Source organism: Pogoniulus pusillus, chromosome 15 (assembly GCF_015220805.1).
Source record: "Pogoniulus pusillus isolate bPogPus1 chromosome 15, bPogPus1.pri, whole genome shotgun sequence".
In the NCBI taxonomy this organism is placed as follows: Eukaryota; Metazoa; Chordata; class Aves; order Piciformes; family Lybiidae; genus Pogoniulus; species Pogoniulus pusillus.
The window spans coordinates 25,890,605-25,916,191 of record NC_087278.1 but is presented as its reverse complement, the minus strand read 5'-3'; the positions used below and the strand labels follow the sequence as shown (position 1 = coordinate 25,916,191).

The 25,587-nt window shown below is 44.3% G+C and overlaps 1 protein-coding gene and 1 long non-coding RNA gene across 2 annotated transcripts in view; one reads left to right on the top strand and one right to left on the bottom strand.

Moving 5' to 3' along the window:
- ABCC9 (ATP binding cassette subfamily C member 9) overlaps positions 1-23,935 on the top strand; it is a 100,710-nt gene extending 76,775 nt beyond the window's left edge. Inside the window, exons 28-39 of the mRNA XM_064155936.1 lie at positions 8-165; positions 2,537-2,629; positions 6,162-6,264; positions 8,685-8,786; positions 14,181-14,301; positions 15,291-15,421; positions 15,984-16,062; positions 18,000-18,108; positions 18,323-18,426; positions 19,547-19,680; positions 19,994-20,056; positions 22,335-23,935. Of these exons, the coding sequence (XP_064012006.1) occupies positions 8-165; positions 2,537-2,629; positions 6,162-6,264; positions 8,685-8,786; positions 14,181-14,301; positions 15,291-15,421; positions 15,984-16,062; positions 18,000-18,108; positions 18,323-18,426; positions 19,547-19,680; positions 19,994-20,056; positions 22,335-22,472 (1,335 nt within the window). The 3' untranslated portion in view covers positions 22,473-23,935. The remainder of the gene's footprint in view (positions 1-7; positions 166-2,536; positions 2,630-6,161; positions 6,265-8,684; positions 8,787-14,180; positions 14,302-15,290; positions 15,422-15,983; positions 16,063-17,999; positions 18,109-18,322; positions 18,427-19,546; positions 19,681-19,993; positions 20,057-22,334) is intronic.
- Positions 2,088-12,369, bottom strand: LOC135182122 (uncharacterized). The gene is made up of 4 exons (XR_010305052.1): positions 12,253-12,369; positions 8,082-8,163; positions 6,223-6,284; positions 2,088-2,136 (listed from the first exon to the last, which is right to left on the bottom strand). It is a non-coding gene; the product is annotated as an uncharacterized LOC135182122 (long non-coding RNA).
- Positions 23,936-25,587: the final 1,652 nt, after the last annotated feature.

The window sequence follows — 25,587 nt, the reverse complement described above, 5'->3', positions numbered from 1 at the left end:
TCTCCAGCACATTCCTCCTACCCTGGAGTCTCTCACCCGTTCCACCTTACTCTGCCTGTCAGCCATTGGAATGATCTCCTATGCCACTCCATGGTTCCTTGTTGCCCTCGTGCCTCTTGGGATAGCATTTTATTTCATCCAGAAATACTTCAGAGTTGCTTCCAAGTACGTATGAAAAAGCTGCCCTGAAAATGTCTTCTAAAAAAGAAATTGGCCATAGGAACTGTGATGGAATGTGAGGTTACAGGAACTAGGAGGAGAAGAAAACCGCTTTGGATCCTGAGGTATGAGTTTGAGACAGACATTGAAGGAGGTTTCCAGCTAACAGCCTACAAATGGGGCTGCAGTTGCATCAGTTTCGTGCACTGATAAACTATAGAGTCAGATCAACATGAAGTTTGTGAACCACATGAGCCAGCTCACAGCTGCTCAGAGATCCTCTTTGACCTTTTGAGGGCTAGCAGAGAATGGAAAATAACTTCCTGGATTGAAGTCACTCAAGGCTTTTTCTTCATATTAGTTAAAAAAACACAACTCCACAGAAAGTAACAGTGTGCAGCTACCTTTCATACCATAAAATCATTTGTCTGGTTATAAAGAGCATGAAGTTTCAGCAAAATAGAATCATAGAATCAACCAGGTTGGAAGAGACCTCCAAGCTCATCCAGCCCAACCTAGCACCCAGCCCTAACCAATCAACTAGACCATGGCACTAAGTGCCTCATCCAGTCTTTTCTTGAGTGCCAGGACTTCTTAGAGTCATCCTTTGGGTGATGAATTACAGAATTTAGTAAAACATTTTTGTCCTTTTCATCTACTTAAACTGAACTCTTTCCAATCACTTGTGAGGCATTCAGACCTGACTTTCAACCTCCAATAGGAGTTGATAAACCCAATGTATTTCTAGAAAAATATTAGTGGGCAATGCAGGATGAAGGGATAGCCTCAGCCAATATTTATAACTCACATGCAGCAGTTTTCAGGCATAGAAGCTCCACTAATTTTTAGAAATGCAAATATTTACACTATTTCTTGCAGCACTTTGACCCTTTGTTGCATTTTCCATTACATCCCTCAGAAACTTCTGTGTATTTTCCATCGTTAATTTGAAAGAGCTCATATTCATCAGCAGAACAGCAGCAAATTCAATCCTGTATAGTGTAACACCCAGCATCGTGGAGCAGTTATTTCTCCTGGCCTATCTATTAGATTGTGCAAACACAGCAGGATTTCAGTAAAGACTTTAAATATCTGATGATCTGGCCTTTCTTTTGTTTATACAACTGGCTTCTAAGCCCATGGCAGTGTTACAGGAGGATGTATTTGACTCTGTGGCTTGGAAAGCATTCCTGCTTAGCACTAGAGCTTTTTAGACTTGAATGTCATTGTTCCATGCAGGTCTTTGGTGAATACTGGGGGAAATTTCTCATTCATATTGTTTCTCTCTCAGTGCTGTCGCTATTTCAACCAGTGAAATTATGTTAGCACTATAAACAGAAGGTGCTTTAATAGTTGAGTTATATTCTACATTCAGCATCTCAGAGTACACACAACTCAAAACCAGGCAGGGTTTGGAAGAACAGTCAGAGAACCAGAGAACGGTTTGGGTTGGAAGTGAGATCCAAAGGTCACCCAGTCCAACACCCATACAGTGAGCAGATGCATCCTCCACTAGATCAGCTTGCTCAAAGCCTTCTCAAGCCTGACCTTCAATATGTCCAGAGATGGACCTCAACTATTTTGTGGCAACCAGCTGCAGCATTCCAGCACCCTCATGGTGCAGAGCTTGCTAATATCCAATCCAAATCCCTTCTCCTTTCAAATCATTGTGTCTTGTTCTATTGTTAAACCAGCTGGTACCATTGCAGTAAAATAAACCTGCAGATGCAGAAACTATTTTATGCCCAATATCAAAGTCACAAATAACATGCTGGGAAATCTAATATAATAAAATTAAATTCAGAACAGTTGAAATTAATAAGTAAGGACGTTTGAGGATAAAAGTAACTAGAGCCTGACTAAAATGGATGGCAGGTGTAATCCACAAGAAAGGGGATGTCATTATCACCATGGAACAAAGAAGCTTACCTGCAAGCCTAGGCTGTGGAGGAGGTCAAGAGGTGATTCAAAAGTCTCCTATGGTAAAAGAGAAGACATCTCCATATCAATATCTTTCTATACTGTATCAACACTATCCTGTGAAGAATATGTGCAACAGATAAAATGCCTGTTCCTCTGTCATGCACTTAACAAGGAAGGAGTGGACTCAAGCTTGAGGAGGGCAGATTGAGAACGGAGATTAGGAAGAAATTCTTTCCAGTGAGGGTGGCAAGACACTGGAACAGGTTGCACAGGGAGGTCGTAGATGGTGTTCAAGGCCAGGTTGGATAGTCTCAAGCAACCTGTTCTATTTGAAAGTGGAGTTGGAACTAGATGATGTTCAAGGTCTCTAACCCAGAACATTCATTCTAAGAATCTAAGATTTCTGCAGACAAGTTTACACTGTAATGGTTGGCTGCTGTTTTTCTACTCCCAGGGACCTGCAGGAACTTGACGACAGCACTCAGCTACCTTTACTCTGCCACTTCTCTGAGACAGCTGAAGGTCTTACCACCATTAGAGCATTTGGGTGAGTAAAACATTTGGAGGAAGACTTGGGTCATCTTGGTTCTAATTTAAATTTCCCAGAGACTCAAATATAGTCAATAGAACCAATAACAATTGGTAGGATGTCTTTCCATCCTCCTCCTTTCCTAAAGACAAGGAATTAGCTGTAGAGAGAGGAAAGGTAAGCACACCCAAATAAATAGTCTCACTCTGATTTGGAAGTGAAAAGAAGAAAAGTCTAACAATAAATAAAAGGTATATGAGGTAGGGAAGTTACAAAGGTATAGGGAAGGAAAAAACCCAATATACAAAATATGTAAATACAACCAGATCTGATGGCAATGATTTGTCTGCCTCGAGGGTGCTGGCCACGTGGTAAAACAAAGGGAACCAGGACCTGGATGGAGGTTGCTGGTGAACAGAGAGGCAGAGAGAGAGAGAGAAATAGACAGTCCCCCTGCTTTTATGGATCTTAGATAGAAGTAGGAGTGGGCTAACCACCATCACCTGGTAGCGTTCAGACCCACCCTGGGGAGGGGTCAACACCACTCCCCCAGGAGGGTTAACTCTTTACATGGGTCTAGCCCAGTTTGCCTGGGGCATGTCTGTGGGCAAACTGCTGGATTGGGTGGAGTCTAAGCAAGCCACCACACAAAAAAAGAAGAGATGCTGTGTTTATGTTGCACAAGTGTTCAGAGGCACAGCAAAGCCTGTTGTCAGTAACATACTAATCTATCTGCATTGGTCTTCCACTGAAGTGAAGTTGATTAAATGTAACATCCTAAAAAAGTAAACTCCTGATGTGTCTACTCTGACCATGTCTGGCATGGGCAGCAGAGAGCTCTCCTTTGCCTGGCAGGCACAGCTACCTTTAGACCCCACTTCTATAGCCTACAAGTTGTGCTCTTCATTTGACCCTCTATCATTTCTACTCCTGAGGTAGAAAAGCAGAGCACTCAGCAAGTAAAAAAAAAATAAATCAGTATGAAACTTGAGAGACTTTCCAAAAAAAAGATACAGCAGAACAAAGTTGATCTGAGTAATGTAAAATCTTGCCTTCTCAAGAATGAAAAGAAGAATTCCAGAAGACTTTTTTGCTATGTTCCATGCTTTTTATTTACTTGCTACATGCAATACAGACCAAAACTCTCCTCCCATATTTACTACATTAGAGCTAGCATGACTGTTAAAGTAGACCTGCGGTACCCTCAGCAAGTTTGTGGGCAACACCAAGTTGTGTGGTCTGGCTGACATGGTGGAGGGAAGGGATTCATCCAGAGAGACTTAGGCTGGAGAGGTGAACCCAAGCTAACACCAAGCTCGACAACAAGTGCAAGATCATGCACCTGATCCAGGGCAATCCCAAGCACAAATACCAGCTGTAAAAGCAGTGATTCAAGAACAGTCTTGAGAAGAACTTGGGGGTGTCGGTTGGTGGCAAACTCACCATGAGCCAGCAATGGTCACTGGCAGCCCAGAAGGCAGCTGCGTGCTGGGCTGCATCCAAAGTAGGGAGAGCAGCAGCACACGGAGAGGATTCTACCCCTCTCCTCTGCCAAAACCTCACCTGCAGCACTGCCTCCAGTTCTGGTGCTCCAGCATAAGGGGGACATGGAGCTACTGGAGTGGGTTCAGAGGAGGCCATCAAGATGATCAGAGGTCTCGAGAACCTCCCCTGTGGTGACAGGCTGAGAGAGTTGAGGCTGTTCAGCCTGGAGAAGAGAAGGCTCCAGGGAAATCACAGGGCAATCTTCTACTGCAAGACTACTCCCAAGCTACAGAAAATCTGGGAAGGGACTTTTTGTAGTGATGAGAGAGACTGGATTGGAGCTTGAGGTCACATTGAGCCCAGAGATTAGGAAGAAATCCTTTGCAGTAAGGGCGGTGAGACACTGGAACAGGTTGCCCAGGGAGGTTGTGGATGTCCCCTGCCTGGATATGTTCAAGGCCAGGTTGGAAAGCACCTCAAACAACCTGGTCTAGTGGGAGATGTCCCTGCCTGTGGCACAGGACTTGGAACTAGATCTTTAAGATTGCCTCTAACCTAAACCATTCAATGAATTTATGAATCTGTGAAAGCGCCACCTTGATCTTGCTCCCCATTAAGTGTAACATTCACCCAGTCTGTGCAACAAAGTCTTCAACCAGTGCAAATCTCACTGCAATGCTATTTCCACACCTATCTCATCTGCTTAAGACTGTTCATCACTCTAAGATAGCTGTAGGACCTAGGCTATTAGTGCTGAGTGCAGCAGTAAGGGCTGTGGTAGGACAAGAAAAACGTTTCTGTGTTGAAGAGATGCCAGTGGTCAACACGAGACATTCTAACAAGCCTTATCCACCAGAAGGACATATTGAAATAGCAAATGTTAGCATTAAGGCCTGATGCTGATGTATGCTGAATGCATCTCAAGAGGTTCAGAATGGCCTTTCATCACATTATCTCCTGATGGAGCTTAGCTTTTCTTGGGAGCAGTTCAATTCTTCTTTACCTTACAAAAAGAAAACGTGGGCTTGGATAATAGACAGCAAAAGGCAGCCCTAGGGAAGGACTAGGTATTGTACATCACCTGAGTTTTCCAAGGTTTCAGGTGCTAATCAAAGCCATTTCATTTCCCTGTTCGTCAATCAGTTCTCCACTGCCAGACAAACCTGAAGTCTCCAGCAGGTTTTGTCAGCAAATTCATACTTACTAACAGTCCCATTACTCATTCCCTGAAGTTTGAGATCAGTATGTTCCAGGATAAAATAGAGCAGCTCTTGACATAACTCACCACAAAGAAGCAATCTGAGTGACCTTTGCTGTTTGGCATCTGACAGGATAAAAGTCTAAAACTGCCCAGAGGATGAGCTGGATGTGGATGAAAAGATACAGATAGAGCATGTGATATTTTCCATTAGGAAGCCAGGAGCTCTGGTGCCAGAAAGGCAGCCCAGCAGCACAGTCAGTGCAAGTGGCAGTGGAGGCAGCACTGCTCATTTTTGTTATTCAGAACTGACCTGTAGTTCTCACTCATTGTAGTTTTCCAAATAGCTCAGGCAGTTGTAACAACTGAGATGAGTAGCTGCAGACACTGATCTGCTTCTAGTCCACTCAAGTTGAAACCCTAGAGATGTCACTCATGATGAAGTCTCTTGCAGCTGCCCAGATCACTTCCAAATGCAGGTTTTAAACTGACAGCAGCTTGTGAGGAAGAAGTGAGGGGCCAAGGCAGCACTCACCTGTGAGAGGACTGGAGGACAGCAACAGCCATAACAGTAGATATGCCCTGAAATGTAAAATCTGCCCCTAGCATCCTGATAGTGCAGGCTCTTAATCAACACCTAGTCCAACATCATTGCTCAAAGAAATGTCTCCCTATTCTACATCTAGCTCTGCCTGGTTAAGAGCCCTGCCAGCAGGAGTCGATGCTTAGAGTTTTTAACCCAAAGCTCGGCAAGAGCAGAAGAGCAAAAATTTCTATTCTGAGGGGGAGAGGGCAGAGAGAAGAGGTTAATGTTTGGTCCTTTTGAGTGTGTAATGTGTTGTAATAGAACAAGTTTGGTCTTGGCAGGCACGAAGCCAGATTTAAACAACGCATGCTGGAACTGACGGACACGAACAACATTGCCTACTTGTTTCTGTCGGCTGCCAACAGATGGCTGGAGGTCAGGACGGTACGTTCAGTTTTGAAGCCCTGCAAGCAAACAGAGACTTTGTCTGATGCAAAGAAGATAATAATGTGAATTAATCTCGCTATGAGATTATACACACTGCTCCTTAAAATAGACCAGGGTTGTTTATGTCAAAGCCATACGAGTTTATTCAGCTTTCTTGGCCAGGAGTAGGAAAATACAAAAGTCTGCCTTGTCTTTTGCTGTTGTAATGTCCAGCATCTGAAGAGAGTGCAAGAACAAACATTTACATAACTTGAAAGAAAGCTTTCTCTACTACTGTGCAGCATCTCCAGACCTGCTGCAGCAGGAGCTGTTTCAAAGCAGGGTATGGCTTTAGGAGTTTTGTGAACTGTGCCATCCTTCTGCAAGGGCAGTTTCAGGCACCACTGAGCTTCCAGGTCTCGAGGTCTCTCCAAAACAGGTTGAATCCCTCAGCTGCAATTTAAGCCCCTCCTTTCCAGTGCCCTTGCTGCATCTGCGAGGCCACACTGAGTTTACAGGTCAACTTCATAAAAGCCAGCAGAACTAGACTAACTGCAAAGCAAATGACAGTACAGCACTATGCAGTCACACCAGTGCAACATGCTCCTGGCTTCTATGAGGGCTCTACAGTGACAGCACTTGAAGAACATTCCTGCTCCGCAAGGCAAAACAAGGCAAAGTCACTGCAATTTCCTTATTCATCTAACATGGAGGCAGCAGTTGGATGTCTGCTAGACACAAATACCAAGTCATGTTTAGTCCTCACATCAAGGGCTCTATCTTCACCTTTATTTCCTGATCTGCTGGTGGAGAAACAAAATCGTTCCTCAAAGCTTTCCCTTGCGCAGAAAGCTTTTGGCTTCCTGCAGCACACAAGATCAAGCTGAACTTGCTTCCAAACCAAAGACAAGTAACAGAGTAAAAGGCAATCCTGAAAGAAGCTACAGCAATGCCTATTGATGTCCCACAGTCTCAGGCTGTCTTACAAGTGGAACAAATACATCACTTTCCTCATAAGGCTAGAAATAAAGTGATCTTGCCATGGAATACTCCATTTAGCTCTGCCTAGTGGCACAGTGATACTAAGACCACACAAAAGCCTGTAGGGTTTAATATCAACTATGAAGTCCTGTACCAAATGATGATGGGGACTTGAGACTATTATACTTCTGCCTCACTGCAGTCTTATCCAAGTCTTAACTGTTCTTCAACACTGTTTACAGAGAAATGAACCAGGTAGCCTTCACTTCAAATCTCAAAAGGAAAAAGGGTCTAGGTAGGATATTATCAGATAGGAGGGGCTGAAAAAAATGGATGGAAAATATTAAACCTGTAACCCAAAGTAAATATATGCAGGGAGCAGTGAGAAAGTGGGAATGCCAGGAATCTAATGAACCAGGCAACCTGACAACTAGAAGATCACATGTGGCATTCACTTCAAAACCAAGGTACATAGCAAGAAGATGAGTTCAAGCTCCTGCAAGGCTTGTGAGAAGTCAGATCCTTCCAATACAGCTACACAGCAATTTCTCTACAGCAAGTCCTCACCACACAACAAAGCTGAAATCCTGCAGATATCTACCATAGAATCCTTCTGAAACTCAAAGTGCTGTGGCACTTTGTGCAAGGCTTTGCAGTCCATTTGTAGCACCACAACAACACACAGCTGCACTGCTGTCAGAGCCCACACTGCCAGCATTCACATGGTGCTTCACTGCAGGCTGTGAGTGTACAGCAGGTTTGTGGATGCCTTCACCATGCACAGTATCCTATTGCATGCTGTCAGCTGCCCACCTGTGCTAACAAAACATGAGCATGGCATGTATAAAGTTTACCAAAATTCTTTGTGGACTTTATGAAGTGATTGATGCTTCTCTTTTTGTGGAGAGGAGAAGGCAGCCCCAAGTTTGAAGAATCCTAAAGGAGAACAAAAGACAGTGGAGTGTTTTAGTGGTAGGAATTAGGAGTGTCACTGTTATGCCATTCTTATTACTTCATTTTTTTATGTGCTCATGAGATACATGCTGGCTAGAAAACCCCCTAGCCCAAATGGATTTGTAGATAACACTGACCTGTTGCATTTAGGTTCAGTAACTCCTCATAGAATCACAACAGCATCCTCCTAGAGGATCCAACCTAGATCAGGATGCCCAGACCCCTGTTGATCCTCACCGTGAATATCTCCAGGAATGGAGTCTCAGTCACCTCCCTGGGCAGCCTGTTCCAGCATTCCACCACCCTCATGGTAAAGAGCTTGTTCCTAACATCCAACCTAAATCTCTTCTCTAGTTTGAAAAACCTGACCTTTTCCAGGAAAAAAATAGATCAGAGTTAAGGACTAGATGTCATTACAGAAATAGCAATCATTAGTTGCACAGCAGATTGGCTTTAAAGAGTCTTTTGTTGCCTAAAATCTTTCCCTCCCCTTCTCATTCTAGGACTACCTCGGTGCTTGTATAGTTCTGACTGCAGCTGTCACTTCCATCACTGAAGGGCCTAACTCAGGCTTTGTGGGGCTGGGTCTCCTGTATGCCCTGACAGTAAGTACCAAGGCAAAGCTCGTAGACCAAAGCATTAATTCTACAATCATGGGTTTTAAAACACATAGACATGGTTTATCTTCTAGCTTTCTTCATCTTGGAAAAAAAAAATCATGCAACTAATGGATCTGAGCCAAAGCTGACAGAGTTCAGGACAACTTGGACTTGCTTCAGGTTTTGTGAGCCAATTAAAAAACCCACAATGGTTCCCAGGCCCTGTGCTGCTCCCAGGCAGAGCAGGGAAGTTACAAATGCGTAAGAGGACCTGCTGTGCACTCTGGTTTGAACATTGTCTTGGTTCTGCCTGCATATGACAAAACCTGCCAAAAAATTAGCATTCCACAGACTGCTGGAATCTGGGTAATCTTTAAGCAAAGACCAAGCAAAATAATGGCTGAAGAACCAGAACTACCTGTTCTGCCTCTGGAGGGGAGCTATGCAGGTGCCCAGTACTGTCCATGCAATTCTGAATGGATTTGATGGTTGAGACCTTTGAGGCTGATAGGCAAGGTTCATCATGACAGGTAGGAGAGCAGAGGAGATGTGGGTGGCAATTACAGATTCACAGATTGCACTAGGTTGGAAGGGACCCTCAAAGGTCATCTTCTCCAACCCCCTTTGCAGTCACCAGAGACACCTCCAAATAGATCAGGCTGCCCTGGCCCACACCCAGTCTGGCCCTAAATGTCATCAGGTTTAAGGCCTCAACCACATCCCTGGGCAACCTGTTCCAGTATTTTACCACTCTCATTGTAAAGAACTTCTTCCCAACGTTCAACCTAAATCTACCCTGCTCCAGTTTCAAACCACTGCCCCTCACCCTATCACTCCAAGCTCTTCTGAACAGTCCCTCAGCCTTATGGTAGGTCTCTTTCAGGTATTGAAATGTCTCCAAGATAGGTCTATAAGGTGTCCCCAAAGTCCTCTCTTCTCCAGGCTGAACAGGCCAAATTCTTTCAGCCTGGCTTCAAAGGAGAGCTACTCCAGCTCCCAGTCATCTTCATGGTCCTCGTCTCAACCCATCACGTCCATGTTCTTTCTGGACACAGCAGTGCAGGTGAGGTGTCCCCAGAGCAGAGAGGCAGAATCACCTCCCTCCATCTCTGGCCATGCTGCTTTCAATGCAGTCCAGGCTGCAGGTGTCCATCACTGGCTTATGTCCAGCTTCTCACCCAGCAGCACCCTTTCTGTAGGACTGCTCTGCATCTCATCATCCCCCAGCCTGGATTGATACCTAGGATTGCCCTGACATGGGTGCAAGACCCTGCACTTTGCCTTATTGAACCTCATGAGAGTCTCCTCTGCCCAGGCCCTTCCAGCTGACACTCATCCTGTCCTTCAATCTTACTAACCATACCACTCAGCTTGGTATCATCTGCAACTTTTGGTGACACGCTAACCCATTAATTTTGCCATTAGTGTTAGGACTGAGCTATTTGAGCTGCATCATGGAGAAGCAGCAGTGCCTTAGAGAGTCAGACTATAAGAAAGGCTGAGCATGCATCATGAGAATGAGAAGGAATACTGCAGAATTAACCATGGAAGTGAAGACAACAGAAGGACAAGGATAGTGGTAACAAGAGTTTTTGAAATCATAGCTGGCATGCCAAAAACCTGGCAGCTTTAGGACTGAGAAAGGGATACAGGAATAGGTCTAAAATCAAGATTTGCCTTTGCACATAAACACTGTCGAGCTCATAGTTACAACAGAAAGTTCTCAACAGCTTCCTTAGGGTGGACTTAAGTCCCCTTTATGCCCCTTTTACAGTCACGGATAATCTGCCAGCAATTGGGAGTCAGTGGCAGAACTTCAACTTCATTCTGGAATTATTCCTGGTAATCCTGCTTCATTAGCAGAGATCTGGAAATGCCAAAACATCTGCATCATCTTTGGCTTCTTTGTCTTTAATCTGCATTTGCAAAGATTAAAGTGTAAACTAGACATATACTGAAGTCTGGCCTGAGGAAAAAAGACTCTATTTACCAAGTGATTACCTGTCTCTCCTGCCCCTCAAGAGCACTTGGGAAGTTTCGAATGCAGTAGGATCATTAGCAGACATTTGCATTGTTTTGAGCTTCGAGAGGGCTGATATTTGGACCAGGATGAAACCAAACCCTTTGCTCTAACGTTGCATTTACATGAGAGGTCCATAAGCTACATCTTTCCCTTTGTATGAAAACTGCCAAGTCCCCTGCACAGCTGTAATAAAGACTGAGATAAGCGGTAGAGCCTTCTGGGTGCCAGCCTTTGTTATCAATCTGCCAGACCTATGATTGCTGCCTGGAACTCCACAAGCAGCAGTTCCACGGAGCTGTCAGCTCACCTGCAAACAGCCCCATCTCCCTAATTTTCCAACTCAAAAGCTCAGAGCAAGGTTCTGAACAACAAAGAAAATAACACTCGCTTGAATAACTGCCTTAAGGATAACAGTAAGCAAGTAAATGCTCAAAATTGGCAGCAAATCTCAGTGAAAACTTTCTGTGTGCTGCTGCCACGAAGGGACGGGGAGGCAGCTTGATGCAAGCTAAGTTCCAACTTTCTTAGGCAGCATACAGGACTTATATACTTTGTCAGAAGGCATCAGAAGACTTAACGTTTTTACATATTGAATAGTCATTTTATCACATGCAGAACCGTCTCTTCTTCCAATCTAAATTCTTGTCTGCCACATCTGCTTCCCGTGGAGCAACAGTTAGCATATTCATCAGATAAGAAGGACAGCCTTGGCCTATTCATCAGGTAGCAAAGGATCTGTCTCCTTGCTCCTTCTGATATGCAAATTCTCATTCTTTCCTCTTGCACAATGTTCAGGTCCACTCTGACTCAGATAGTTTGGCCAAGGGCTTGTGTTGCAGCTGGTCCACTGATTGACCACTGTTACATTAATCCCACAGTGTGCTTACTGCACCAGTATTGAAACAGTGGAAAAGAAATGGGGGTGAGTTATTTATTCATAGAGAATTTCTTACTGGCAGACTCAGCAATCTCCCACAAAGAAATAGCAAAACCTTTTTCTGAGCATGCTCCTGTACAGAACCTTTTCAGACCATTAGGCTTCTATACTTTTATTCAGGTCTGTGAAGTACCTCAAATTACAAAGGTGCTTAGCAATCAACCGTTCCCAGTATCAGTATTTCCTTTTCATATGAGCACCTAAATGCAGGTGCTCAGGAACATTTAAGAAATTGCTTTACAACTTCCAGCCTTAAAATGATGGTCCTGATGTTTGCCTATGCTATTGGGTATTGTTAGATAACTACTGATCAATTACCATCTACAACAATACCCATAGGCATTCAGCCCATATCTGGGGTAAAATTATAGCAGTTGCTCTATCACCCAATAATCCCTCCCTAGCTGAGAAAAGGGAGGATCAGGAAAAGGACACTCATAGGTTGAAATGAAAACAGGCTTCATGAAGTAGCCAAACTCATGGCAGCACAAAGAATATAAAGTTATATTCACCCTGCAAAGGTGCAGCAGTCACAGTACCTCCAAGGACAGTCCCCAAGGAGAATCTTGTAGAGCTATAGGTTGGACTTGGTGATCCTGAGGGTCTTTTCCAACCTGGATGTTTCTGTGATTCTGTAAAGATTGGGAGAAGGAAGGTAAGCAAACAGGAGAAAGAAGGCAAACTTTATACTGAGTGTGATGCTCATGGTCTGGGATCCACCTGTGAGCCAACTCAAGTCAGCTGTGCTGGCTGACTCAGAGCTGCTAACGGCTTGCAGCCCTGGGCAGGCCGGTGAATCTGTCCCAGCAAAACCTGGACACACCTTTACTATTGATCAAATCTTTGTCATTACAATGGGAGTAAAATGAAAGAAGAAAAATACCACTGAGCTGCTAATACATTTTTTTATCATTTATTTCTATGCTAAAACCTCTCCCTCTTTGGAGATATTCAAAATCTCACCGGACATTCTCTTGTGTGATCTGGTATAGGAGATCCTGCTCTGGCAGCAGGGTTGGACTGGATGATGTTTCAAGGTCCCTTCCAGCCCCTGACATTCTGTGATTCTGTGATATTTTTCACAGAGAGAAATCAATACTCTTAAATATGCACAGATAGCAGCAGAAATGAATGCTCATCAGAGCTTTTGAATATGTTTGCAAACAGTGAACTTTCTTAATCAGCAGTCTTCAAAAGGTTAGAAAATGTCAGGTTTCCAAACAGCACCTCCAAGTTTTATTCTATTCCTGTGTTTATGTGCTTAAAGGAGTTGTCTTTCAGTACTGCTTACCAGATTCTAAAAAGAAGACATTCCCTTAATCATTCACATCTTCAGACTCTAGGTACAACCTTTCCATAGTTCTCCAAAAAACAAAGATGAGAGAACTGAGTACTAAACTGCTGTGTCAGGCATCTGCTGGAGAGAGTCCAATGGAGAGCTACAAGGATGACTGCAAGACTTGAAACACCTTTCCCATGAAGTAAAACTGAATGCCCTGGGGCTGTTTAGTCTTGTGAAGAGAAGGTTTAGAGGGAACCTTATCAATGTCTATAAATATCTGAGGGGTGGCTGTCAAGATGAAGGTGCCAGGCTCTTTTCAGTGGTGCCCAGTGACAGAATAGCAGGTACAAGCTACAACACAGGAGGTTCCACCTCAGCACAAGGAGACACTTATTTATGGTGAGGGTGCTGGAGCACTGGAGCAGGATGCCCAGAAAGAATCATGGAATCAAGCAGGTTGGAAAAGACCTCCAAGATCATCCAGTCCAACCTAGCACCCAGCCCTAGCCAGTCAACTAGACCATGGCACTAAGTGCCTCAGCCAGGCTTTGCTTGAACGCCCCCAGGGATGGTGACTCCACCATCTCCCTGGGCAGACAATTCCAATGCCAATCACTCTCTCTGGGAAGAACTTCCTCCCAACATCCAGCCTATACTTCCCCTGGCACAACTTGAGACTGTGCCCTCTTGTTCTATTAACTGGGAGAAAAGACCAACCCCCAGCTGGCTACAGCCTCCCTTCAGGTAGTTGTAGACAGCAATGAGGTCACCCCTAAGCCTCCTCTTCTGCAGGCTGCACACCCCCAGCTCCCTCATCCTCTTCTCATAGCATTTGTGTTCCAGGCCCTTCACCAGCCTTGTTGCCCTTCTCTGGACAAGACTTTCCAGACCTGGTAGGATGTGTTTCTGTGTGGCCTACTCTAGGTGATCCTACTCTGGCAGGAGAGTTGTAGTGGATAACCTTTGGAGGTCCCTTCAAACCTCTGACATTCAGTGATTCTGTGATGTGGCATTTAGTCTTGAACTGCTGCAATGCTAATAAGAGCTCCACTGTGCTGAGTCAGGCCAAAAGCTTTTACAACAGATGCTACCTTTATTTGCATACAGGTAGATAAACAGAAGGCTGAACCACGTTCTTGTTCTTGTTTTGTGATGCAGATCACCAACTATTTGAACTGGGTGGTGAGGAACCTGGCTGATCTGGAAGTGCAGATGGGTGCAGTAAAAAAAGTACACAGCTTGCTGAACATGGAATCAGAGAACTATGATGGCTACTTGGGTATTGCACTCTAAACTTTGGGGAGTTTACATGGTAATGTGACAGCATGGTAGACTTGGTCATGCAAAATGTGTGGGCCTCTTCGACCAAAACCTGTTCTCACTGATGTGTAGGACCTCCCATTGATCTGGGACAGACAACTCAAAGCTATGAGATATGTAGCCCATGCTACTTACCATAAAAAAAAAACAACTCTTAGCAAATTCCAGGGAGATGGAGCATTACCTCTAGTAGAATCAGAGGGTACCAGGGTACAGTTATAGATGGGATGAACAAATGATCCAGGTAGCTATTTGGTAAAGAACAAAATGGATAAAAATTCGAAATGCACCATCAGTTATGTGCTTCCAAATCTCTGATCTTTGCAGCAAATGGGGACTACAGGATGGGGTCACACCGGCAGGCAACTCTTTCCTGAACTGCAGTGCATTGGTGTTTGTGCTTCACATACTTCATATTAACATTGATTGGCATTCCAGAAGTGCTTCAAGCACAAGACCAAACAGTATTAGATCAATACCATTACTATACTAGTCCCTGGAAGTCCAAGCCCCTTAGTATGGAGGAAAAACCCTGCCTGCTTATTTGCAAATCAGGACAGAAGACGAGCTGTGATAATGTCAACAGCTGACGTTGTATGGCAGTAACAACATCTTTGCACTGCCCCTCTTGTGCCGGTTACTGAGCCAAGAACCTATTAACACTGCACTGACACCACATCCCTCTCTGCTCCTTTGGCTTCTCCCCACTTCATTGCCAAGAGCTACTTTAGCAACTGCCCTCTCTCTTACGTGTCAAGATCTGGAAGATAAATGCTAGCACACCTGCCAGGCAGTTCTCAGCTCTGCATTGGCAAGGGAACTGGGACTCCCATTTCTTGAGTGGCTTCAGAATGGTGCCCAAGCATGAGAGAGCTGAAAAGTGGAATGTCATAAAGGGTAACCCTCTGACAGTACTTGTTTGGGTTTATTTTTCTGTAATTATTTCAGATCCTTCTCAAGTCCCCAAGGACTGGCCTCAGGAGGGGGAAATAAAGATTGAGAACTTGTGTGTTCGCTATGAGAACAACTTGAAGCCTGTTCTGAAGCATGTCAAGGCATATATCAAACCAGGACAAAAGGTACCGTGCCAGGCAACTGCCTGTTGCCCTCATTCTGCAGCAGACCTTTCCTTACTGCCTTTTCTTGTCTAAGATGCTGGAAGAGCAAGGATAACAACAGCTTGCCGTGACAGCTATGTACATTGGTGGGCCTCTCTAAGGTCCCTAGGAACTTCAATTGAAGACATCTTGTTCTTGCCTGGGATCAATTTTCCAAGTATCCTATTTCTTTCTAAGTCCATTTCCCTTGCATAGTGTGAGCCTAGGTGGCCAGACAAGATTAGATGAACACCAGATTGGAGCTGAGTGAAAATGCATTATCTGACATCTCAGCAAATAGTGTCACTGGAGTCCAGGTCAAAATGCTGAAGGTTCAAAAATGTCCATGGGACAAGTCTTCACTGCTGAGAGGTAGAAAAGAGAAAAGAGGAGTGTTCCTGCTGTGCTGCTGGCTTTTTTCCCCTGATGCCTGCCACTTTTCTCCTCAGCTGTAGGGCAATCTAGTCTAGCTTTCTCAAAAGGACTGCACACCTGATTTACAGCTTCCCTCTATAAGCAGGTAACGTCTTGCTTTCTTCTGCAGGTTGGGATCTGTGGTCGTACTGGCAGTGGAAAGTCATCCCTGTCTTTGGCATTCTTCAGGATGGTGGACATATTTGATGGTTAGTTTTCACTGGACTAGGTTGTCACTCCTGACCTTATTCCTCCTTCTATCTTCAGAAGGAGCAAGGAGAATTTTTCCTGGTTTATATCCTGGCTCTGACTCAGAAGATGGTTGATTAGAATGGGGCTTGCTGTGCCTGATTCTTCAAACTACAAAGTGTCCTATTGTGAGAAGTTCTTGGTTCTTCCAGGAAATGTTATCTAGAGCTTGTACTTGTAACTTTTGAAGAGATTTTTTGCATCTGCTCTGACAAAATAATATCCTCATCTTTGAGATGGGAGTTAAAAATACACCCCCCTCTGGAGCCTCTAGATTTGTCCCTAAAGTAACTGCATTAATATTGTGATAGCTGACAAAATATTAGCAGAAGAGAAAAGAAGCTAGAACTCAATGAGTCCATTGCCTTGCTTTTATTTTTCAATCTATTGTGGTTTCCTGCAATGGCAGCAGAAACTTTTGCTTGCACAAATAGCCTTCAAATTAGACACCACTAACCCACCCCCCACCCCCTCCAGGTTTTTTCCTGAGGACTGCAGGATGAGGCCCTGAATGAAAGACTGCTGTGCAAGGATAGTCTCAAACAGGGCAGTCTGATCAGGCATCTCTTGCAGGGACAGCACTGCTTGTGATGGGCTTCCTAACCACCAGGAATGTCATCCCCTCTGATGAGGCACAGGCAAGGAGCTCTCATTTTCAGAAGCCCCAGTAAAACCCACATATTTACTTCGTATACATGAACTGGTGGAGCCAGCCCAGAAGAGGGCCACAAGGATAATGACAGGGCTGAGAGAGCTGGGGTTGTTCAGCCTGGAGAAGACTCTGAGGAGGCCTTCCAAACCCTGAAGAGATCCTATAGGAAGACTGGAAAGAGACTTCTCATCAGAGGAGTGTTCTTATAAGAGGTGTCTAGCGACAGGCCCAGGGAAACTGGTTTGAAGCTGAGGGAGAGCACATTTATACTGTATCTTAGGATGATGTTCTCCAGTATGAGAGTAAGACCCTGGAATGGGTTGCCCAGAGTTCCTGGCTTTTCTTTGAGGGTTCAAAGCAAGACATTTCTTCTGCACTTCTCATCCCCTTATACTGACAGAGTAGCCAACACCCTGTGTCATAAATCAGATTTTCAAATGAGATCCTTATGCTCATTGACCTGCAGCAGTGACTAGAAAAGGAAAAATCCTCTTTACTTTACCAAGCATCTCAGCTGTTGCAGCAACTTCTTATCAGGGAATGAACTACTACATTAAGAAGTGATTCATGTGACTGCTTCCAGTAACCTTATGCTAGCAGAACACTATGTGGCTGATTCACAACCAAACACTCAAATGAAACTGAGCTGTAGGAACCAGCATAAATGATATTAAAATTCCTTGAAGTAGGACCACCCTATTTTGTTTTTCTGATCTGCCTCTTGTTTAAAAGTTAATCCTCCTCTATTCCTTCTAGAGTTCAAAGGATAGCTTGGGCTCCTGATGTATGGATTGCAGACACAAATATTATGCACGATCTCAAATATCTTCCACACACAATAAAAGCACAGGGCATGGCTGATTACCTGAGTTGCTCTTGTTCTGGTTATGTTTGGCTGTATAGCTCAGGTTACCCCATAATAAATTATCTTTCTGGTGCTATCATTAATCACATGGAATGGGAGCCAAGTCATGTATTTCCTTTAAGGGAAGGGTGGGGTGGAGAAAGTGGGAGAAGAAACAGAGCAAAGCCTAAGTGTCATTAATAAGCTGGGCTCCTTCTGGCTTGTGTTACTACACACATTCACCTTCCCTATGTTTATGTGCCAGTGCTGAGAGATCACAGGCACACACTACCTCATCATCTGGAGTCCAGCCCAAATGTTCTATCATTCTGCCTGCTACCTGCTGATCCCACGCTTTATGCAAGTCCTTCACATGTCTTCTGTGTATTGTTTTTTAACAGGAAGGATAGTGATTGATGGAATAGACATCAGCAAACTGCCTCTTCATACCCTGCGCTCTCGACTCTCCATTATTCTCCAGGATCCAATATTGTTCAGTGGCTCCATCCGGTAGGTCCATGCCATGAGGGAGTGACAAGCAGCATTGCATGACATGTTTGTGATGGGGGTTGTAGCACAGGAAGGGAAGGAAAAGCTCTGTCCATTCTATCTACACAGTCTATCCAAGGGAAGTCAAGTGACATACACAATGCTAAAATGTCCCCTTGCAGACCACCTCAATCAACTTGCAGTAACAAGATTCCTGCTACGGTTTTCTTTGCAGCTTTAACTTGGATCCAGAGTGCAAGTGCACTGATGATAGACTTTGGGAAGCTTTGGAGATTGCTCAGTTGAAGAACATGGTCAAATCATTGCCAGGAGGCCTTGGTATGTCTGAATCAAGTCTCTGGGAACACAGACCAACAATGAAATGATGCACATAAACAGATACATGGGATCTTACACTTCATCATGTTCATGTCCAGAACACTGGAACGGGCTGCCATGGGGGGTTGTGGAGTCTTGCTCTCTGGAGATATTCAAACCCCTCCTGGACATAGGTGATCCTGCTCTGACATAAGGATTGGACTGGATGATCATTCGAGGTCCCTTCCAGCCCCTGACATTCTGTGACTATCACAGAATCAAGGAATGTTAAGGGCTAGAAGGGACAGTCTTGTCTACCATTCATTCCATAAAAATTCTGCAGCATCTTAGCATCACAGTGGGGTAACTAGACAGTAAAGAGTTAAAAAAGAAGAGTTTTACTTCTGCTCCTCCATCACAATCTGATTCTGCCAGTAGAGCTGTAGCCCTTATCCAGAACACGGACAGCATTTTCCTTATCATTTCGGATCTGATTCATGAAGGGAACTCATATATTTCTTTCCACATTAAATTTACTTCTATTGCCAAGACATTATTCTGCAGCTTGGTGGATTTGGTATTTGTGCCAACTGTCTGCTCCTTTCCCAAGATGCTGTGTTCATTTTTCTTTGTATCACTCAATTCCAGTGTTCAGTTAAGATTCATAGATTCATAGAATGATTTAGGTTAGAAGGGACCTTGAAGATCATCCAGTTCCAAACCCCCTGCCATGGGCAGGATCACCTTCCACTGTATCAGGTTGCTGAAGGCCTCATCCAGCCTAGCCTTGAACACCTCCAGAGAGGAGGCATCCATAACCTCCCTGGGCAACCTATTCCAGTGTCTCCCCACCCTCAGTGGAAATAATTTCTTTCTAATCTCCAGTCCCAATCTACTCTCCTGAAGCTCAATCCATTGCCTCTTGTCCTATGATTACAGCCCTTGTAAAAGGTCCCTCCCCAGCTTTCTTGTTGGTCCCCTTCAGGTAGCGGAAAGCTGATTGTGCTCACTGATTTTCACAGGGATTTTACAGGATGAAATAGTGCACAACAAAGCTTTCACAGTGCCCACTTGAAAGTACTGAGTCCTGACTGCATTTCAGTGGTGTAACTTTCAAAGTAACTGATTAATATTATTACAGATGCAATGGTCACAGAAGGAGGAGAGAACTTCAGCGTAGGGCAAAGGCAGCTCTTCTGTCTGGCCCGAGCCTTTGTCCGCAAAAGCAGCATTCTCATCATGGATGAAGCTACAGCATCCATTGACATGGCCACAGTAAGTACAGCAATTAGCACCATCTATATCTGGCTCTACTGGAAGAGGCATCTTCCCTAAATGTCAGCCATGAGATCTCCTTAGCAGAAAAACCTGACAGGTTGTTGCTTTGCTCTTGTCTTTGGCTTCGGTTGGTGTTGTCTGATAAGTTTTCGAAACTGATGTTTTCTCAGGTGTGCCATTTCAGTACTGAGAGTCTGGTGGGCATAGCAGAGATAATACAGAATAGGGTCCTCCCCCTTAGGTGCTTGAAGAGACAGGAATTGAAATGTACAAAGACTAATTAACTGAAGCAAGCCTCTTCCTTTGACAGGAAAACATTCTGCAGAAGGTTGTGATGACTGCCTTTGCAGACCGCACAGTTGTGACAATAGCAGTAAGTACTGATGCCAGCAAATGTTCTCCTTCCTTGTTCCTGAGGCAACTCTTCTTGCCTTTCACTGGTGAAACATCACCATCTCACACTAAAACCATCACAAAATGAAACTAAAACACAAACTCAGAATATTCCCAGATACTAGAACAAGTCTAGACACATGCTATCAACCTAAACATGTGGCAGTAAGTGCTATTGTGCTATAAAGCAGGGCAGACTAAATCACTCAGATGCAAAGAAGGACTTCGCAGGGAGCTTCAGCACCTACATTTTCTCCAAGAAAATTTGGACTCATTCTCATTAAAAAAGTGAAACTGAACCAATAGTTAAACTGCTTTCCAAAGTTGTATCTAAATCTGTATTTGAGTTTGGCCTCTGAAGTCTATGCATGTAGGGACCTTAAAGATCCTCCAGTTCCAACACCCTGCCATGGGAATGGACACCTCCCACTAGACAAGGTTGCTCAAGGCCTCATCCAACCTGGCCTTAGACACCTCCAGGCAGGGACATCCACAACCTCCCCGGGCAACCTGTTCCATTATCTCACCACCCTCACTTGCAAAGACTTTCTTCCTAACCTCCAGTCTCAGTCTGCCCTCCTCAGGCTTCAATCCGTTCCTTCTCGTCCTGTCACTACAAGCCCTTGCCAAAAGTCCCTTTGCAACTTTGTTGTAGGTCCCCTTCAGACATTGTAAGGCTGCAGATGCTAGCAATAGGAATTCTGCCCATCAGTTACATGCTCTTCCAGTGTTCGGCAGTCCTGCTCTGACTAAAATCTCACTTTACTTTTGCTTTGCCTTTCCAAACCCAGTGTCTCAAGCCAAATAACACATATTAGTAATTTACCTCTCCTCACAGAGATGACTTCATTTCCTTCCTCTCTTCATTCGTGGCTGATCCTTCCTTCACCCACCTGTTTTTCTTTTCTTCTCTTCCAGCACCGCGTATCTCACATCTTGGATGCCAATATTGTCCTAGTCCTTTCTGAGGGCTTTCTAGTTGAATGTGACACTGCCTCAAACTTACTCCTCAAAGAGGACGGCCTGTTCACCACTTTGGTGAAGACTCACAAGTAGATTCTCTCAGTCCACACTGTTCACAAGACTTCTGCCTCTTTGGTAGCTACTTTTACCTCTTTAGTTTCCTTTTGCTTTATTTCTTTCCTGCTGTGCATCTTCTGAGACAAGAGTGCAAGAAGGTGTTTACTGTGTTGTTCCTGGGTTTAACTTCATGGCTGTGTATGCTAGTCATATTTAACTAAAGCTTAGACATGCAGCTAACAAACATTGAAGTCAAAGGAATCCACCCTATCAAATAATCCTTGAACATCAGGCTGTAGAATCATAGAATCATAGAATCAACCAGGTAGGAAGAGACCTCCAAGATCATCCAGTCCAACCTATCACCCTGCCCTATCCAATCAACTAGACCATGGCACTAAGTGCCTCATCCAGGCTTTTCTTGAAGACCCCCAGGGACGGTGCCTCCACCACCTCCCTGGGCAGCCCATTCCAATGGGAAATCACTCTCTGTGAAGAACTTCTTCCTAATATCCAGCCTATACCTACCCTGGCACAACTTGAGACTGTGTCCCCTTGTTCTATTGCTGGTTACCTGGGAGAAGAGGCCAATCCCCACCTGGCTACAATGCCCCTTCAGGTAGCTGTAGACAGTAATAAGATCACCCCTGAGCCTCCTCTTCTCCAATGAAACACCACAGGCTTAGAGTTCATCTTGCCTATATGTGACTGGCTGAATTCTTGCAGCATTGAAATCAAAATCAGCCCAGTCTCATTCCTGTTGCCTGTGGGGATAAACTGTTGTCTGTAACACACTCAAATTTATCTGTCTCAGAGGGAGGTAATTCATTTACAGAAGGAGAAAGCCCAAGAGTGCCTTACGATGGGTGCAGAGCGGACAGCTGGGGTACAGAGACCAAGCAGGAGCAGGAGGCTAAGCCACCCGATGGCACAGGATGTTTCTCACCCGTATTTCCTAAAGGGGAAGATGTGTGTCAGTGGTGCCACAGATTTTATTCCAACAGCTGTGCTGTCCAGCATAGCATTTAGCAGACCAAAAATGAAGTGCCTGGAAGCAGAGACTGTAAAGTAGTTGAAGAACTCTTCTGATTAAAGATAGCCTACAAGGGCCTATTCCAAACAGCACTGTAAAGCAGGACAGCCTTTCGCCAGCCGGGCTGGCCTCAGGCGAGGCCCATTAACAAACTGCAATGGCAATTAGCATGCTGAAAACTTCTGTGTGCTTTTCTTTACGGCAGCATCGGGTTCACACCATCCTAACTGCAGACCTGGTCATCGTCATGAAGAGAGGCAACATTTTAGAGTATGATACACCTGAGAACCTGCTGTCTCAAGAAGATGGCATCTTCGCTTCCTTTGTCCGGGCTGACATGTGAAGGCTTGCATGATGCACTTCAACAGCTGCTTTTTTAAATGTATGAGAAGCAAGTATTTTCTATTCATTGTAACATGATTTGTATCTTTTTGGGGTTGTTTGGTTTTTGTTTTCTTTAGAGATACTTCCTTGACACTTCTATCTCCCCAAATAATAAAACCTATTGCAACACGTGGATGCCTCAAAGCAATAAAAAAAAAGTCACCTTGGTCAAAAGCTCTTCAACTTCACACACGTGCATATGGAAACAAGGAGGCAGAAGTGTTTATTTCCTGGGAATGTGGCATTTCCCTTTGACTTCTTAGTGACTTTGTTTTCTTTTATAGAAAGCAAAAGAATGCACTGCTCTTATAAACTGTGCGTTACGCTGAAACCAGCAACCACATCGTCAAGCTTGTCAAGGAAATCAGATCCCCAAAGGGGAAAAAAAACATATTCCAAGCCCATAACACTTGGGGCAATTTGCTACATTCCAAAGACATAAACTTCACTCTTCATATTGCAGTGGAGCAGTGAATGGGGGAAAGGAATTTTTGCAGAAATAAGGAATTTCTTCCTGTCCTTCCCTTGAGTTCTCACACTACGGTTGTCACAGCACTGTTCTTTAGTGCAGTGATGGCTCAACCCTGCAGTCAGTTCCTAAATCCCTAGTTGTTCTGCAGACTTTCTCCAATCACAGATGCAAACCACCCAGTAATAGTGCATGCTTTTACAGGCTTATAGGCAAATTTTGTACAATGCTTTAAGACTTTCTATAACAGTCAATTGAAATTTATAGCCTTGATATTAGCCAAGCTTTTAAACACAGCCACTAAAATATTCTAATTAAAATAACATGTAATTGGCCAGCCACTAATTGTTTTGCATATATAACATTCAGTGATTCTGTGATCTTTAGTCTTTCACATTATTTTGTATCCTGGGACAGACTTGGTTTTTTGGTTTCTTTTTCCTTTCTATTTCTTGCACATCACTGAATCAGATCCAGTCCAAGAATGTATCATTTTAAAGTGATTACTACATATTCAAGAATCCAGGTGAATTTAGATGCTTATTTACATCATTCAGCTTCAAAAAAGGTTGCCTGCACTAATGCATATGGTTAGATTCTGAACCATGACAACTGCACAGGGGACAGTAAACCTCCAGAAGGAGTTTCACAGGCATTCAAAGGCACAGGTTGAGACCTCCCTGATGTCTCAGTGTATTTAGACATGCACTCAATGTGATTCTTGCATATTATTTTTATAACATTTAGGAAAAACTCAAGGTGAGCTGAAGCCTATTTCTGGTGTAATTAAAAGAACACAAGAAAGTATAGATAGCAAAAGAGAAAAACATGAATTTTGGAGAAGCTGTAGGACTAAAATTTGGTCTGGTAGTGTGAAACTGATTTAGTCACTTGTCTTTTTGTTTGGTTGGGTCTCTTCCCATCTGAAATATTGGAAATAAAAGCTATATGATGCAACTAAACAGAACAAAGTCCCCTTAGTCTTGAACATTTTATGAGAGGAAGCACCTCTTTGATTTCCCTGTCTGCTACTGTTTTGCCCTTTCTGGACTGATTCCCTGTGTTAACCTTTGTCATACAAAGAAACTGAGAAACGGGAGGGGGGGGAAAGGCAGATGTTGACAGCAGAAGCAGATGTTGTTGCATGGATTTCAGAGCCAGATTCATTCCTTGATTTAATTTCATTGTCCCAAATGAAAAGCTAATGTAATTCCTTGCTGTCGGACTCAGACAGTACGAAGAACAAAGTTTGTTTATCTGTGTATCTTTGATGACAATGCAGTCATGATTTAAGTGGTGCCAATTAGTTCAGCGAGATCCCACTTTCCACTATGTTAAAGGGCTGCTGTGGGCATGGGACTGTCCCTTCCTGTAATGGGGCCCTTCATGACTCTCCTAACAGCTAGCTACTCATTACTGTTTCCCCTAAACTAGGATTATCCCATACAACCTTTGTGTTTATTACTCAGTGAAAACTTTGTTGTGCTGGGAAACACCCTCTAAGGGCTTTAAGCAGCTCTTGAAGCAGGTCCTTAAGCCTCTGGCATAAAGCACCACTGTTGACATGTGGCAAGGGGATGCTTTTCCCTCCTGAAGAGCCAGTGCTTAAAAAAACGGATCTCTCCATCCACTCACTCTTCCGGGGATCTACACCAGACAGTGAATGCTAAGATTCATCTAAGGTGAATTATTTTGACTGTATTTTCCAGGCAATCAAAGCTTGAATCTCCTTAAGAGCAGCTTTGCCTGAACCACTTGTGTTCTGCTAACTGTTGTTTATGCCACAGAGATTTGGGGAGCACGGTGACTACTTAGACTTGGTGTTCCAAGCAATACAGTGACCAAACAGGAAAGTCACTTTTGTCTTTGGGGCTTCGTTGGCTGGTTTTGCAGTTTGTTTGGTTTGGGATTTCTGGAAAGACTTAAGTCAGTGGATGTGACAATTCCTAATTCTGAGCTGAGTTAATTGCTGCAGTTTTTATAACTTCATAGATTCCTAGAATGGTTTGGGTTGGAAGGGAACTTAAAGATCATCCAGTTCCAACCTCCTGCCACATGCAGGGACACCTCCCATTAGACCAGGTTGCTCAAGGCCTCATCCAGCACAGAGCCACAAAGACGCTGAAGGCAGTGGAATGTCTCCCTGCTGAGGAAAGGCTGAGGGAGCAGAGGAGCCTGAGGGGTGACCTCATTCATCACAGTATCACAGTATCACCAAGGTTGGAAGAGACCTCACAGATCATCAAGTCCAACCCTTCACCACAGAGCTCAAGGCCAGACCATGGCACCAAGTGCCACATCCAATCCTGCCTTGAACAGCCCCAGGGACGGCGACTCCACCACCTCCCCGGGCAGCCCATTCCAGTGTCCAATGACTCTCTCAGGGAAGAACTTTCTCCTCACCTCCAGCCTAAATCTCCCCTGGCGCAGCCTGAGGCTGTGTCCTCTTGTTCTGGTGCTGGCCACCTGAGAGAAGAGAGCAACCTCCTCCTGGCCACAACCTCCCCTCAGGTAGTTGTAGACAGCAATAAGGTCACCCCTGAGCCTCCTCTTCTCCAGGCTAACCAATCCCAGCTCCCTCAGCCTCTCCTCGTAGGGCTGTGCT